Source organism: Coregonus clupeaformis, unplaced genomic scaffold, assembly GCF_020615455.1.
Source record: "Coregonus clupeaformis isolate EN_2021a unplaced genomic scaffold, ASM2061545v1 scaf0059, whole genome shotgun sequence".
NCBI classification, from domain to species: Eukaryota; Metazoa; Chordata; class Actinopteri; order Salmoniformes; family Salmonidae; genus Coregonus; species Coregonus clupeaformis.
In genome coordinates, this window is record NW_025533514.1 from 94771 (window position 1) to 112258 (window position 17488).

The window sequence follows — 17488 nt, forward strand, 5'->3', positions numbered from 1 at the left end:
TTTTTCATACCCCCCGTGGGAATCGAACCCACAACCCTGGCGTTGCAAACGCCATGCTCTACCAACTGAGCTACTTCCCTGCCGGCCATTCCCTCCCCTACCCTGGACGACGCTGGGCCAATTGTGCGCCGCCCCATGGGTCTCCCGGTCGCGGCCGGCTACGACAGAGCCTGGATTCGAACCAGGATGTCTAGTAGCACAGCCTTAGACCACTGCGCCACTCTGGACATTTATTTGTTATTTTTCTGGTTACAGGAATGTAAAGAAAATCTATCAAAACTAATTGTGATAATAAGGAAACAAACAACAAGGTAACCCAGAGGCGCAACATTGCCAGTCTTCCTGGAACGCTAGACCAGGCCAAACCGACCAGGCCAAACCGACCATACCAGACCAAACCGACCAGACCAAACCGACCATACCAGACCAAACCGACCATACCAGACCAAACCAGACCAAACCGACCAGACCAGACCAAACAAGCCAATGTCTTAAGTAATTGAACATGTTATTACTCCAACGTCTTGAAAGTGACAAACTGACACGTTTTCATTTTCGGGAGAAAATAAACGTTAAATCGAAGGAGTGCCTTTGATTTGACGGCCTGCACATGCTCTGTTCGGTGCGAGATGATTGTTAGACCCGATGAGGTGTTTCTACGTATGAGCTTAGCTAGAAAGCGTTGCCATGACATCGCCTACAAGTGTGATCTGGGATTTCTATTGGAGCTATCTCCATACTGTACTGTCTTTGATGGTGTGATGAGCATGGTTTGCGTTCCTGCCTATCTCCATACTGTACTGTCTTTGATGGTGTGATGAGCATGGTTTGCGTTCCTGCCTATCTCCATACTGTACTGTCTTTGATGGTGTGATGAGCATGGTTTGCGTTCCTGCCTATCTCCATACTGTACTGTCTTTGATGGTGTGATGAGCATGGTTTGCGTTCTGCCTATCTCCATACTGTACTGTCTTTGATGGTGTGATGAGCATGGTTTGCGTTCCTGCCTATCTCCATACTGTACTGTCTTTGATGGTGTGATGAGCATGGTTTGCGTAGTGCTCCCATTCCAGTCACCCCCAGTTGTCCTTGGAGTCTATACACAGACACACACACAGAAACACTACGTTAAGGGGGGCGGGAGAAACGGTATGTTAAGGGGGGAGAAACGGTATGTTAAGGGGGAGAAACGGTATGTTAAGGGGGGGGAGAAACGGTATGTTAAGGGGGGGAGAAACGGTATGTTAAGGGGGAGAAACGGTATGTTAAGGGGGAGAAACGGTATGTTAAGGGGGGAGAAACGGTATGTTAAGGGGGAGAAACCGGTATGTTAAGGGGGGAGAAACGGTATGTTGGGGGGGGTAGAAACGGTATGTTGGGGGAACAGTATGTTAAGGGGGGGAGAAACAGTATGTTAAGGGTGGAACAGTATGTTAAGGGGGGACACTATGTTGGGGGGGAACAGTATGTTAAGGGGGGTGGGGACACTATGTTGGGGGGGAACAGTATGTTAAGGGGGGTGGGGACACTATGTTGGGGGAACAGTATGTTAAGGGGGGGAGAAACGGTATGTTAAGGGAGGGTAGAAACAGTATGTTAAGGGGGAGAAACGGTATGTTGGGGGGGAACAGTATGTTAAGGGGGGGAGAAACAGTATGTTAAGGGGGGGAGAAACAGTATGTTAAGGGGGGGAGAAACGGTATGTTGGGGGAACAATATGTTAAGGGGGGTGGGGACACTATGTTGGGGGGGAACAGTATGTTAAGGGGGGAGAAACGGTATGTTAAGGGGGGTGGAGACACTATGTTGGGGGGAACAGTATGTTAAGGAGGGTGGTGACACTATGTTGGGGGGGAACAGTATGTTAAGGGGGGGAGAAACGGTATGTTAAGGGGGGTGGGGACACTATGTTGGGGGAACAGTATGTTAAGGGGGGGAGAAACGGTATGTTAAGGGGGGTGGGGACACTATGTTGGGGGGAAACAGTATGTTAAGGGGGAGAAACTTGGTATGTTGAAAAGGGGGTGGGGACACTATGTTGGGGGGAACAGTATGTTAAGGGGGGTTGGGACACTATGTTTGGGGGGAACAGTATGTTAAGGGGGGAGAAACGGTATGTTAAGGGGGGTGGGGACACTATGTTGGGGGGGACAGTATGTTAAGGGGGGTGGGGACACTATGTTGGGGGGAACAGTATGTTAAGGGGTTGGGGACACTATGTTGGGGGAACAGTATGTTAAGGGGGGGAGAAACAGTATGTTAAAGGGGGTGGGGACACTATTTTGGGGGGAACAGTATGTTAAGGGGGACAGTATGTTGGGGGAACAGTAAGTTAAGGGGTGGGGGACACTATGTTGGGGGGACTTTATGTTAAGGGAGGTGGGGACACTATGTTGGGGGGGTACAGTATGTTAAGGGGGGTGGGGACACTATGTTGGGGGGAACAGTATGTTAAGGGGGGGACAGTATGTTGGGGGGAACAGTAAGTTAGGGGGGGTGGGGACACTATGTTGGGGGGAACAGTATGTTAAGGGTGGTGGGGACACTATGTTGGGGGGGAACAGTATGTTAAGCGGGGGAAAGTATGTTGGGGGGGAACAGTATGTTAAGGGGGTGGGGAAAGTATGTTGGGGGGAACAGTATGTTAAGGGGGGTGGGGACACTATGTTGGGGGGGAACAGTATGTTAAAGGTGGTGGGGACACTATGTTGGGGGGAACAGTATGTTAAGGGGGGTGGGGACACTATGTTGGGGGGAACAGTATGTTAAAGGTGGTGGGGACACTATGTTGGGGGAACAGTATGTTAAAGGGGGTGGGGACACTATGTTGGGGGGACTTTATGTTAAGGGGGTGGGGACACTATGTTGGGGGGACAGTATGTTAAGGGGGGTGGGGACACTATGTTGGGGGGACTTTATGTTAAGGGGGTGGGGACACTATGTTGGGGGACAGTATGTTAAGGGGGGTGGGGACACTATGTTAAAGGGGGGACAGTATGTTTGGGGGAACAGTATTTTTTGGGGGGAACAGTATGTTTAGGGGGAAACGATATTAAGGGGTGGGGACAGTATTTTTAAGGGGGTGGGGACAGTATGTTAAGGGGGTGGGACAGTATGTTAAGGGGGTGGGGACAGTATGTTAAGGGGGTGGGGACAGTATTTTGGGGGAACAGTATGTTAAGGGGGACAGTATGTTAAGAGGGGGACAGTATGTTAAGGGGCAGTATGTTTGGGGGACAGTATGTTAAGGGGGACAGTATGTTAAGGGGGACAGTATGTTGGGGGAACAGTATGTTAAGGGGGACAGTATGTTAAGAGGGCAGTATGTTAAGGGAGGGGGCAGTATGTTAAGGGGGAAACAGTATGTTGGGGGACAGTATGTTAAGAGGGCAGTATGTTAAGGAGAGGGGCAGTATGTTAAGGGGGGAAACAGTATGTTGGGGGGACAGTATGTTTGGGGGACAGTATGTTAAGGGGAACAGTATGTTAAGGGGAACAGTATGTTAAGGGGGAACAGTATGTTGGGGGAACAGTATGTTAAAGGGGGAACAGTATGTTGGGGGGGGGTCAGTATGTTTGGGGGGGGACAGTATGTTAAGGGGGCGGACAGTATGTTAAGGGGGGGAACAGTATGTTAAGGGGGGGAACAGTATGTTAAGGGGGGGGGACAGTATGTTAAGGGGGGAACAGTATGTTAGGGGGATAGTATGTTAAGGGAGGGAACAGTATGTTAAGGGGGACAGTATGTTAAGGGAGGGAACAGTATGTTAAGGGAGGGAACAGTATGTTAAGGGAGGGACAGTATGTTAAGGGAGGGAACAGTATGTTAAGGGGGGAACAGTATGTTAAGGGGGGCAGTATGTTAAGGGGGGAACAGTATGTTAAGGGGGGAACAGTATGTTAAGGGGGCAGTATGTTAAGGGGGGGAACAGTATGTTAGGGGGGGACAGTATGTTAAGGGGGAACAGTATGTTAAAGGGGGGGACAGTATGTTAACGGGGGGTTCATATTCTACTGAAAGGGTTTATTATACTTGAGTCTAATGCTGTTCTCTGACCACCCTGGAAGGGTTTATTAAATCAAATCAAGCCCTTAATCAACAATGCAGTTTTAACAAAAAATAAGTGTTAAGTAAAAAATAGATAAATAAAAAATAAAATAATTAAAGAGCAGCAGTAAAATAACAGTAGGGAGGCTATATAATAATAATAATAAATAATTGGTCATTTAGCAGACGCTCTTATCCAGAGCGACTTACAGGAGCAATTAGGGCTAAGTGCCTTGCTCAAGGGCACATCGACAGATTTTTCACCTAGTCGGCTCGGGGATTAGAACCAGTGACCTTTCGGTTACTGGCACAATGCTCTTAACCACTAAGCTACCTGCCACCCCGGTACAGAATCAATGTGCGGGGGCACCGGTTAGTCGAGGTAATTGAGGTAATGTGTACATGTGGGCAGAGTTAAAATGACTATCCATAGATAACAAACAGAGAGTAGCAGCAGCGTAAAAGAGGGGGTGGGGGGCAATGCAAATAGTCTGCGTAGCCATTTGATTAGCTGTTCAGAAGTCTTATGGCTTGGGGGTAGAAGCTGTTGAGGAGCCTTTTGGACCTATACTTGGCGCTCCGGTACCGCTTGCCGTGCGGTAGCAGAGAGAGCAGTCTATGACTAGGGTGGCTGGAGTCTTTGACAATTTTGAGGGCCTTCCTCTGACACCGCCTGGTATAGAGGTCCTGGATGGCAGGAAGCTTGGCCCCAGTGATGTACTGGGCCGTACGCACTACCCTCTGTAGCAGAGAAGTCAGCCGCGGTGGTGGTGGTGAGGTCATTCAGGAGAATACCCACGGTGGGGTCCATTACATAGTCCGGTGGTGGTGGTGAGGTCATTCAGGAGAATACCCACGGTGGGGTCCATTACATAGTCCGGTGGTGGTGGTGAGGTCATTCAGGAGAATACCCACGGTGGGGTCCATTACATAGTCCGGTGGTGGTGGTGAGGTCATTCAGGAGAATACCCACGGTGGGGTCCATTACATAGTCCGGTGGTGGTGGTGAGGTCATTCAGGAGAATACCCACGGTGGGGTCCATTACATAGTCCGGTGGTGGTGGTGAGGTCATTCAGGAGAATACCCACGGTGGGGTCCATTACATAGTCCGGTGGTGGTGGTGAGGTCATTCAGGAGAATACCCACGGTGGGGTCCATTACATAGTCCGGTGGTGGTGGTGAGGTCATTCAGGAGAATACCCACGGTGGGGTCCATTACATAGTCCGGTGGTGGTGGTGAGGTCATTCAGGAGAATACCCACGGTGGGGTCCATTACATAGTCCGGGGTGGTGGTGGTGAGGTCATTCAGGAGAATACCCACGGTGGGGTCCATTACATAGTCCGGTGGTGGTGGTGAGGTCATTCAGGAGAATACCCACGGTGGGGTCCATTACATAGTCCGGTGGTGGTGGTGAGGTCATTCAGGAGAATACCCACGGTGGGGTCCATTACATAGTCCGGTGGTGGTGGTGAGGTCATTCAGGAGAATACCCACGGTGGGGTCCATTACATAGTCCGGTGGTGGTGGTGAGGTCATTCAGGAGAATACCCACGGTGGGGTCCATTACATAGTCCGGTGGTGGTGGTGAGGTCATTCAGGAGAATACCCACGGTGGGGTCCATTACATAGTCCGGTGGTGGTGGTGAGGTCATTCAGGAGAATACCCACGGTGGGGTCCATTACATAGTCCGGTGGTGGTGGTGAGGTCATTCAGGAGAATACCCACGGTGGGGTCCATTACATAGTCCGGTGGTGGTGGTGAGGTCATTCAGGAGAATACCCACGGTGGGGTCCATTACATAGTCCGGTGGTGGTGGTGAGGTCATTCAGGAGAATACCCACGGTGGGGTCCATTACATAGTCCGGTGGTGGTGGTGAGGTCATTCAGGAGAATACCCACGGTGGGGTCCATTACATAGTCCGGTGGTGGTGGTGAGGTCATTCAGGAGAATACCCACGGTGGGGTCCATTACATAGTCCGGTGGTGGTGGTGAGGTCATTCAGGAGAATACCCACGGTGGGGTCCATTACATAGTCCGGTGGTGGTGGTGAGGTCATTCAGGAGAATACCCACGGTGGGGTCCATTACATAGTCCGGTGGTGGTGGTGAGGTCATTCAGGAGAATACCCACGGTGGGGTCCATTACATAGTCCGGTGGTGGTGGTGAGGTCATTCAGGAGAATACCCACGGTGGGGTCCATTACATAGTCCGGTGGTGGTGGTGAGGTCATTCAGGAGAATACCCACGGTGGGGTCCATTACATAGTCCGGTGGTGGTGGTGAGGTCATTCAGGAGAATACCCACGGTGGGGTCCATTACATAGTCCGGTGGTGGTGGTGAGGTCATTCAGGAGAATACCCACGGTGGGGTCCATTACATAGTCCGGTGGTGGTGGTGAGGTCATTCAGGAGAATACCCACGGTGGGGTCCATTACATAGTCCGGTGGTGGTGGTGAGGTCATTCAGGAGAATACCCACGGTGGGGTCCATTACATAGTCCGGTGGTGGTGGTGAGGTCATTCAGGAGAATACCCACGGTGGGGTCCATTACATAGTCCGGTGGTGGTGGTGAGGTCATTCAGGGAGACTACCCACGGTGGGGTCCATTACATAGTCCGGTGGTGGTGGTGAGGTCATTCAGGAGACTACCCACGGTGGGGTCCATTACATAGTCCGGTGGTGGTGGTGAGGTCATTCAGGAGAATACCCACGGTGGGGTCCATTACATAGTCGGTGGTGGTGGTGAGGTCATTCAGGAGACACCCACGGTGGGGTCCATTACATAGTCCGGTGGTGGTGGTGAGGTCATTCAGGAGACTACCCACGGTGGGGTCCATTACATAGTCCGGTGGTGGTGGTGAGGTCATTCAGGAGAATACCCACGGTGGGGTCCATTACATAGTCCGGTGGTGGTGGTGAGGTCATTCAGGAGACTACCCACGGTGGGGTCCATTACATAGTCCGGTGGTGGTGGTGAGGTCATTCAGGGAGAATACCCACGGTGGGGTCCATTACATAGTCCGGTGGTGGTGGTGAGGTCATTCAGGAGACTACCCACGGTGGGGTCCATTACATAGTCCGGTGGTGGTGGTGAGGTCATTCAGGGAGAATACCCACGGTGGGGTCCATTACATAGTCCGGTGGTGGTGGTGAGGTCATTCAGGAGAATACCCACGGTGGGGTCCATTACATAGTCCGGTGGTGGTGGTGAGGTCATTCAGGAGAATACCCACGGTGGGGTCCATTACATAGTCCGGTGGTGGTGGTGAGGTCATTCAGGAGAATACCCACCGGTGGGGTCCATTACATAGTCCGGTGGTGGTGGTGAGGTCATTCAGGAGAATACCCACGGTGGGGTCCATTACATAGTCCGGTGGTGGTGGTGAGGTCATTCAGGAGAATACCCACGGTGGGGTCCATTACATAGTCCGGTGGTGGTGGTGAGGTCATTCAGGAGAATACCCACGGTGGGGTCCATTACATAGTCCGGTGGTGGTGGTGAGGTCATTCAGGAGAATACCCACGGTGGGGTCCATTACATAGTCCGGTGGTGGTGGTGAGGTCATTCAGGAGAATACCCACGGTGGGGTCCATTACATAGTCCGGTGGTGGTGGTGAGGTCATTCAGGAGAATACCCACGGTGGGGTCCATTACATAGTCCGGTGGTGGTGGTGAGGTCATTCAGGAGAATACCCACGGTGGGGTCCATTACATAGTCCGGGTGGTGGTGGTGAGGTCATTCAGGAGAATACCCACGGTGGGGTCCATTACATAGTCCGGTGGTGGTGGTGAGGTCATTCAGGAGAATACCCACGGTGGGGTCCATTACATAGTCCGGTGGTGGTGGTGAGGTCATTCAGGAGAATACCCACGGTGGGGTCCATTACATAGTCCGGTGGTGGTGGTGAGGTCATTCAGGAGAATACCCACGGTGGGGTCCATTACATAGTCCGGTGGTGGTGGTGAGGTCATTCAGGAGAATACCCACGGTGGGGTCCATTACATAGTCCGGTGGTGGTGGTGAGGTCATTCAGGAGAATACCCACGGTGGGGTCCATTACATAGTCCGGTGGTGGTGGTGAGGTCATTCAGGAGAATACCCACGGTGGGGTCCATTACATAGTCCGGTGGTGGTGGTGAGGTCATTCAGGAGAATACCCACGGTGGGGGTCCATTACATAGTCCGGTGGTGGTGGTGAGGTCATTCAGGAGAATACCCACGGTGGGGGTCCATTACATAGTCCGGTGGTGGTGGTGAGGTCATTCAGGAGAATACCCACGGTGGGGTCCATTACATAGTCCGGTGGTGGTGGTGAGGTCATTCAGGAGAATACCCACGGTGGGGTCCATTACATAGTCCGGTGGTGGTGGTGAGGTCATTCAGGAGAATACCCACGGTGGGGTCCATTACATAGTCCGGTGGTGGTGGTGAGGTCATTCAGGAGAATACCCACGGTGGGGTCCATTACATAGTCCGGTGGTGGTGGTGAGGTCATTCAGGAGAATACCCACGGTGGGGTCCATTACATAGTCCGGTGGTGGTGGTGAGGTCATTCAGGAGAATACCCACGGTGGGGGTCCATTACATAGTCCGGTGGTGGTGGTGAGGTCATTCAGGAGAATACCCACGGTGGGGGTCCATTACATAGTCCGGTGGTGGTGGTGAGGTCATTCAGGAGAATACCCACGGTGGGGTCCATTACATAGTCCGGTGGTGGTGGTGAGGTCATTCAGGAGAATACCCACGGTGGGGGTCCATTACATAGTCCGGTGGTGGTGGTGAGGTCATTCAGGAGAATACCCACGGTGGGGTCCATTACATAGTCCGGTGGTGGTGGTGAGGTCATTCAGGAGAATACCCACGGTGGGGTCCATTACATAGTCCGGTGGTGGTGGTGAGGTCATTCAGGAGAATACCCACGGTGGGGTCCATTACATAGTCCGGTGGTGGTGGTGAGGTCATTCAGGAGAATACCCACGGTGGGGTCCATTACATAGTCCGGTGGTGGTGGTGAGGTCATTCAGGAGAATACCCACGGTGGGGGTCCATTACATAGTCCGGTGGTGGTGGTGAGGTCATTCAGGAGAATACCCACGGTGGGGTCCATTACATAGTCCGGTGGTGGTGGTGAGGTCATTCAGGAGAATACCCACGGTGGGGTCCATTACATAGTCCGGTGGTGGTGGTGAGGTCATTCAGGAGAATACCCACGGTGGGGTCCATTACATAGTCCGGTGGTGGTGGTGAGGTCATTCAGGAGAATACCCACGGTGGGGTCCATTACATAGTCCGGTGGTGGTGGTGAGGTCATTCAGGAGAATACCCACGGTGGGGTCCATTACATAGTCCGGTGGTGGTGGTGAGGTCATTCAGGAGAATACCCACGGTGGGGTCCATTACATAGTCCGGTGGTGGTGGTGAGGTCATTCAGGAGAATACCCACGGTGGGGTCCATTACATAGTCCGGTGGTGGTGGTGAGGTCATTCAGGAGAATACCCACGGTGGGGTCCATTACATAGTCCGGTGGTGGTGGTGAGGTCATTCAGGAGAATACCCACGGTGGGGTCCATTACATAGTCCGGTGGTGGTGGTGAGGTCATTCAGGAGAATACCCACGGTGGGGTCCATTACATAGTCCGGTGGTGGTGGTGAGGTCATTCAGGAGACTACCCACGGTGGGGTCCATTACATAGTCCGGTGGTGGTGGTGAGGTCATTCAGGAGACTACCCACGGTGGGGTCCATTACATAGTCCGGTGGTGGTGGTGAGGTCATTCAGGAGAATACCCACGGTGGGGTCCATTACATAGTCCGGTGGTGGTGGTGAGGTCATTCAGGGAGAATACCCACGGTGGGGTCCATTACATAGTCCGGTGGTGGTGGTGAGGTCATTCAGGAGAATACCCACGGTGGGGTCCATTACATAGTCCGGTGGTGGTGGTGAGGTCATTCAGGAGACTACCCACGGTGGGGTCCATTACATAGTCCGGTGGTGGTGGTGAGGTCATTCAGGAGAATACCCACGGTGGGGTCCATTACATAGTCCGGTGGTGGTGGTGAGGTCATTCAGGAGACTACCCACGGTGGGGTCCATTACATAGTCCGGTGGTGGTGGTGAGGTCATTCAGGAGAATACCCACGGTGGGGTCCATTACATAGTCCGGTGGTGGTGGTGAGGTCATTCAGGAGAATACCCACGGTGGGGTCCATTACATAGTCCGGTGGTGGTGGTGAGGTCATTCAGGAGAATACCCACCGGTGGGGTCCATTACATAGTCCGGTGGTGGTGGTGAGGTCATTCAGGAGAATACCCACGGTGGGGTCCATTACATAGTCCGGTGGTGGTGGTGAGGTCATTCAGGAGAATACCCACGGTGGGGTCCATTACATAGTCCGGTGGTGGTGGTGAGGTCATTCAGGAGAATACCCACGGTGGGGTCCATTACATAGTCCGGTGGTGGTGGTGAGGTCATTCAGGAGAATACCCACGGTGGGGTCCATTACATAGTCCGGTGGTGGTGGTGAGGTCATTCAGGAGAATACCCACGGTGGGGTCCATTACATAGTCCGGTGGTGGTGGTGAGGTCATTCAGGAGAATACCCACGGTGGGGTCCATTACATAGTCCGGTGGTGGTGGTGAGGTCATTCAGGAGAATACCCACGGTGGGGTCCATTACATAGTCCGGTGGTGGTGGTGAGGTCATTCAGGAGAATACCCACGGTGGGGTCCATTACATAGTCCGGTGGTGGTGGTGAGGTCATTCAGGAGAATACCCACGGTGGGGTCCATTACATAGTCCGGTGGTGGTGGTGAGGTCATTCAGGAGAATACCCACGGTGGGGTCCATTACATAGTCCGGTGGTGGTGGTGAGGTCATTCAGGAGAATACCCACGGTGGGGTCCATTACATAGTCCGGTGGTGGTGGTGAGGTCATTCAGGAGAATACCCACGGTGGGGTCCATTACATAGTCCGGTGGTGGTGGTGAGGTCATTCAGGAGAATACCCACGGTGGGGTCCATTACATAGTCCGGTGGTGGTGGTGAGGTCATTCAGGAGAATACCCACGGTGGGGTCCATTACATAGTCCGGTGGTGGTGGTGAGGTCATTCAGGAGAATACCCACGGTGGGGTCCATTACATAGTCCGGTGGTGGTGGTGAGGTCATTCAGGAGAATACCCACGGTGGGGTCCATTACATAGTCCGGTGGTGGTGGTGAGGTCATTCAGGAGACTACCCACGGTGGGGTCCATTACATAGTCCGGTGGTGGTGGTGAGGTCATTCAGGAGACTACCCACGGTGGGGTCCATTACATAGTCCGGTGGTGGTGGTGAGGTCATTCAGGAGAATACCCACGGTGGGGTCCATTACATAGTCCGGTGGTGGTGGTGAGGTCATTCAGGAGACTACCCACGGTGGGGTCCATTACATAGTCCGGTGGTGGTGGTGAGGTCATTCAGGAGAATACCCACGGTGGGGTCCATTACATAGTCCGGTGGTGGTGGTGAGGTCATTCAGGAGACTACCCACGGTGGGGTCCATTACATAGTCCGGTGGTGGTGGTGAGGTCATTCAGGAGACTACCCACGGTGGGGTCCATTACATAGTCCGGTGGTGGTGGTGAGGTCATTCAGGAGAATACCCACGGTGGGGTCCATTACATAGTCCGGTGGTGGTGGTGAGGTCATTCAGGAGACTACCCACGGTGGGGTCCATTACATAGTCCGGTGGTGGTGGTGAGGTCATTCAGGAGAATACCCACGGTGGGGTCCATTACATAGTCCGGTGGTGGTGGTGAGGTCATTCAGGAGACTACCCACGGTGGGGTCCATTACATAGTCCGGTGGTGGTGGTGAGGTCATTCAGGAGAATACCCACGGTGGGGTCCATTACATAGTCCGGTGGTGGTGGTGAGGTCATTCAGGAGAATACCCACGGTGGGGTCCATTACATAGTCCGGTGGTGGTGGTGAGGTCATTCAGGGAGAATACCCACGGTGGGGTCCATTACATAGTCCGGTGGTGGTGGTGAGGTCATTCAGGAGAATACCCACGGTGGGGTCCATTACATAGTCCGGTGGTGGTGGTGAGGTCATTCAGGAGAATACCCACGGTGGGGTCCATTACATAGTCCGGTGGTGGTGGTGAGGTCATTCAGGAGAATACCCACGGTGGGGTCCATTACATAGTCCGGTGGTGGTGGTGAGGTCATTCAGGGAGAATACCCACGGTGGGGTCCATTACATAGTCCGGTGGTGGTGGTGAGGTCATTCAGGAGAATACCCACGGTGGGGTCCATTACATAGTCCGGTGGTGGTGGTGAGGTCATTCAGGAGAATACCCACGGTGGGGTCCATTACATAGTCCGGTGGTGGTGGTGAGGTCATTCAGGAGAATACCCACGGTGGGGTCCATTACATAGTCCGGTGGTGGTGGTGAGGTCATTCAGGAGAATACCCACGGTGGGGTCCATTACATAGTCCGGTGGTGGTGGTGAGGTCATTCAGGAGAATACCCACGGTGGGGTCCATTACATAGTCCGGTGGTGGTGGTGAGGTCATTCAGGAGAATACCCACGGTGGGGTCCATTACATAGTCCGGTGGTGGTGGTGAGGTCATTCAGGAGAATACCCACGGTGGGGTCCATTACATAGTCCGGTGGTGGTGGTGAGGTCATTCAGGAGAATACCCACGGTGGGGTCCATTACATAGTCCGGTGGTGGTGGTGAGGTCATTCAGGAGAATACCCACGGTGGGGTCCATTACATAGTCCGGTGGTGGTGGTGAGGTCATTCAGGAGAATACCCACGGTGGGGTCCATTACATAGTCCGGTGGTGGTGGTGAGGTCATTCAGGAGAATACCCACGGTGGGGTCCATTACATAGTCCGGTGGTGGTGGTGAGGTCATTCAGGAGAATACCCACGGTGGGGTCCATTACATAGTCCGGTGGTGGTGGTGAGGTCATTCAGGAGACTACCCACGGTGGGGTCCATTACATAGTCCGGTGGTGGTGGTGAGGTCATTCAGGGAGAATACCCACGGTGGGGTCCATTACATAGTCCGGTGGTGGTGGTGAGGTCATTCAGGAGACTACCCACGGTGGGGTCCATTACATAGTCCGGTGGTGGTGGTGAGGTCATTCAGGAGACTACCCACGGTGGGGTCCATTACATAGTCCGGTGGTGGTGGTGAGGTCATTCAGGAGAATACCCACGGTGGGGTCCATTACATAGTCCGGTGGTGGTGGTGAGGTCATTCAGGAGACTACCCACGGTGGGGTCCATTACATAGTCCGGTGGTGGTGGTGAGGTCATTCAGGAGAATACCCACGGTGGGGTCCATTACATAGTCCGGTGGTGGTGGTGAGGTCATTCAGGAGAATACCCACGGTGGGGTCCATTACATAGTCCGGTGGTGGTGGTGAGGTCATTCAGGAGAATACCCACGGTGGGGGTCCATTACATAGTCCGGTGGTGGTGGTGAGGTCATTCAGGAGAATACCCACGGTGGGGTCCATTACATAGTCCGGTGGTGGTGGTGAGGTCATTCAGGAGAATACCCACGGTGGGGTCCATTACATAGTCCGGTGGTGGTGGTGAGGTCATTCAGGAGAATACCCACGGTGGGGTCCATTACATAGTCCGGTGGTGGTGGTGAGGTCATTCAGGAGAATACCCACGGTGGGGTCCATTACATAGTCCGGTGGTGGTGGTGAGGTCATTCAGGAGAATACCCACGGTGGGGTCCATTACATAGTCCGGTGGTGGTGGTGAGGTCATTCAGGAGAATACCCACGGTGGGGTCCATTACATAGTCCGGTGGTGGTGGTGAGGTCATTCAGGAGAATACCCACGGTGGGGTCCATTACATAGTCCGCTGGTGGTGGTGAGGTCATTCAGGAGAATACCCACGGTGGGGTCCATTACATAGTCCGGTGGTGGTGGTGAGGTCATTCAGGAGAATACCCACGGTGGGGTCCATTACATAGTCCGGTGGTGGTGGTGAGGTCATTCAGGAGAATACCCACGGTGGGGTCCATTACATAGTCCGGTGGTGGTGGTGAGGTCATTCAGGAGACTACCCACGGTGGGGTCCATTACATAGTCCGGTGGTGGTGGTGAGGTCATTCAGGAGACTACCCACGGTGGGGTCCATTACATAGTCCTCAAAATCAGTCTCCTCCGAGGCAAGGTCCATGTCCTGCATGGCCTTCACAGTCTGCCTGAGCAGGTAGTCCACCAATCAGCTGTCCTGAGCAGGTAGTCCACCAATCAGCTGTCCTGAACAGGTAGTCCACCAATCAGCTCTCCTGAGCAGGTAGTCCACCAATCAGCTGTCCTGAGCAGGTAGTCCACCAATCAGCTGTCCTGAGCAGGTAGTCCACCAATCAGCTGTCCTGAACAGGTAGTCCACCAATCAGCTCTCCTGAGCAGGTAGTCCACCAATCAGCTGTCCTGAGCAGGTAGTCCACCAATCAGCTGTCCTGAGCAGGTAGTCCACCAATCAGCTGTCCTGAGCAGGTAGTCCACCAATCAGCTGTCCTGAACAGGTAGTCCACCAATCAGCTCTCCTGAGCAGGTAGTCCACCAATCAGCTCTCCTGAACAGGTAGTCCACCAATCAGCTCTCCTGAGCAGGTAGTCCACCAATCAGCTGTCCTGAGCAGGTAGTCCACCAATCAGCTGTCCTGAACAGGTAGTCCACCAATCAGCTCTCCTGAGCAGGTAGTCCACCAATCAGCTCTCCTGAGCAGGTAGTCCACCAATCAGCTCTCCTGAGCAGGTAGTCCACCAATCAGCTCTCCTGAACAGGTAGTCCACCAATCAGCTGTCCTGAACAGGTAGTCCACCAATCAGCTGTCCTGAACAGGTAGTCCACCAATCAGCTCTCCTGAAAATGAAACCAACAACAGAATGCAAAACAAGACAAAAATAGATGAATATGACTACTCACAATATCTTATAGACAGCAGGGCTGGTGGTGCCCTGGGAGACAGCAGGGCTGGTGGTGCCCTGGGAGACAGCAGGGCTGGTGGTGCCCTGGGGGACAGCAGGGCTGGTGGTGCCCTGGGGGACAGCAGGGCTGGTGGTGCCCTGGGGGACAGCAGGGCTGGTGGTGCCCTGGGGGACAGCAGGGCTGGTGGTGCCCTGGGGGACAGCAGGGCTGGTGGTGCCCTGGGAGACAGCAGGGCTGGTGGTGCCCTGGGGGACAGCAGGGCTGGTGGTGCCCTGGGGGACAGCAGGGCTGGTGGTGCCCTGGGAGACAGCAGGGCTGGTGGTGCCCTGGGGGACAGCAGGGCTGGTGGTGCCCTGGGAGACAGCAGGGCTGGTGGTGCCCTGGGGGACAGCAGGGCTGGTGGTGCCCTGGGGGGACAGCAGGGCTGGTGGTGCCCTGGGGGACAGCAGGGCTGGTGGTGCCCTGGGGGACAGCAGGGCTGGTGGTGCCCTGGGGGACAGCAGGGCTGGTGGTGCCCTGGGGGACAGCAGGGCTGGTGGTGCCCTGGGGGACAGCAGGGCTGGTGGTGCCCTGGGGGACAGCAGGGCTGGTGGTGCCCTGGGGGACAGCAGGGCTGGTGGTGCCGTTGAGGACAGCAGGGCTGGTGGTGCCCTGGGAGACTGCAGGGCTGGTGGTGCCCTGGGGGACAGCAGGGCTGGTGGTGCCCTGGGGGACAGCAGGGCTGGTGGTGCCCTGGGGGACAGCAGGGCTGGTGGTGCCCTGGGGGACAGCAGGGCTGGTGGTGCCCTGGGGGACAGCAGGGCTGGTGGTGCCCTGGGGGACAGCAGGGCTGGTGGTGCCCTGGGGGACAGCAGGGCTGGTGGTGCCCTGGGGGACAGCAGGGCTGGTGGTGCCGTTGAGGACAGCAGGGCTGGTGGTGCCCTGGGAGACTGCAGGGCTGGTGGTGCCCTGGGGGACAGCAGGGCTGGAGAGAGGCCGGGAGAAAGGGGAAATGGTAGAAGATTATTATATAACCTAATATGAAAATTATTTGAGGGTAAACTGTATTAAAAACAAATATATGTAATAAAAACAATCTCTTGACAGGTTAAGCAACTGTACATAGGTATATACTGTAGGTAACGTTAGCTATGGCTAGACATGTTTATAACAAAGTTCATCCCCTGGATATCAGAGCATTAGCAAACTTAGCTGCCATAATAATATAGCTACCAAGCTAGCTAGTCAAAAGAACATTAGGTGACAGCTCCCCCCATTGAAAGTGAATTCTACTGTAACGTTACTAACTCTGAGAGCTCCCCCCATTGAAAGTGAATTCTACTGTAACGTTACTAACTCTGAGAGCTCCCCGCATTGAAAGTGAATTCTACTGTAACGTTACTAACTCTGAGAGCTCCCCGCATTGAAAGTGAATTCTACTGTAACGTTACTAACTCTGAGAGCTCCCCGAATTGAAAGTGAATTCTACTAACGTTACTAACTCTGAGAGCTCCCCGAATTGAAAGTGAATTCTACTGTAACGTTACTAACTCTGAGAGCTCCCCGAATTGAAAGTGAATTCTACTGTAACATTACTAACTCTGAGAGCTCCCCGCATTGAAAGTGAATTCTACTGTAACGTTACTAACTCTGAGAGCTCCCGAATTGAAAGTGAATTCTACTGTAACGTTACTAACTCTGAGAGCTCCCCGCATTGAAAGTGAATTCTACTGTAACGTTACTAACTCTGAGAGCTCCCCGCATTGAAAGTGAATTCTACTGTAACGTTACTAACTCTGAGAGCTCCCCGCATTGAAAGTGAATTCTACTGTAACGTTACTAACTCTGAGAGCTCCCCGCATTGAAAGTGAATTCTACTGTAACGTTACTAACTCTGAGAGCTCCCCGAATTGAAAGTGAATTCTACTGTAACGTTACTAACTCTGAGAGCTCCCCGAATTGAAAGTGAATTCTACTGTAACGTTACTAACTCTGAGAGCTCCCCGAATTGAAAGTGAATTCTACTGTAACGTTACTAACTCTGAGAGCTCCCCGAATTGAAAGTGAATTCTACTGTAACGTTACTAACTCTGAGAGCTCCCCGAATTGAAAGTGAATTCTACTGTAACGTTACTAACTCTGAGAGCTCCCCGTATTGAAAGTGAATTCTACTGTAACGTTACCAAATCATATGCGTGACCATACTGTAAGCTGTTTACATAGATAGCAAACGTTAGATAGATCGCTAACGAACTTAGCGAGCTGAATAGCATTTTTTTTTATAAAGCGACTACATTTTCACGTCACCAAATAATTGATTAAAACACACTGTTTTGCAGTGAAGGTCTACAGTAGCCTCAACAGCACTCTCTTGGGTAGCACTATGGTGTAGCCGGAGGACAGCTATTTCCCGTCCTCCTCTGGGTACATTGACTTCAATACAAAACCTAGGAGGCTGATGGTTCTCACCCCCTTCCATAGACTTACACAGTAAT

The 17488-nt window shown here is 53.3% G+C and overlaps 1 protein-coding gene across 1 annotated transcript in view; it reads right to left on the reverse strand.

Moving 5' to 3' along the window:
* The window catches only part of LOC121570999 (collagen alpha-1(I) chain-like), a 46669-nt gene extending 30252 nt beyond the window's left edge, over positions 1-16417 (reverse strand). The window contains exons 1-3 of the mRNA XM_045212878.1: positions 16351-16417; positions 15012-15978; positions 14203-14281 (exon numbers count right to left, since the gene is read on the reverse strand). Of these exons, the coding sequence (XP_045068813.1) occupies positions 14203-14281; positions 15012-15978; positions 16351-16417 (1113 nt within the window). The remainder of the gene's footprint in view (positions 1-14202; positions 14282-15011; positions 15979-16350) is intronic.
* Between the last annotated feature and the right edge of the window lie 1071 nt (positions 16418-17488).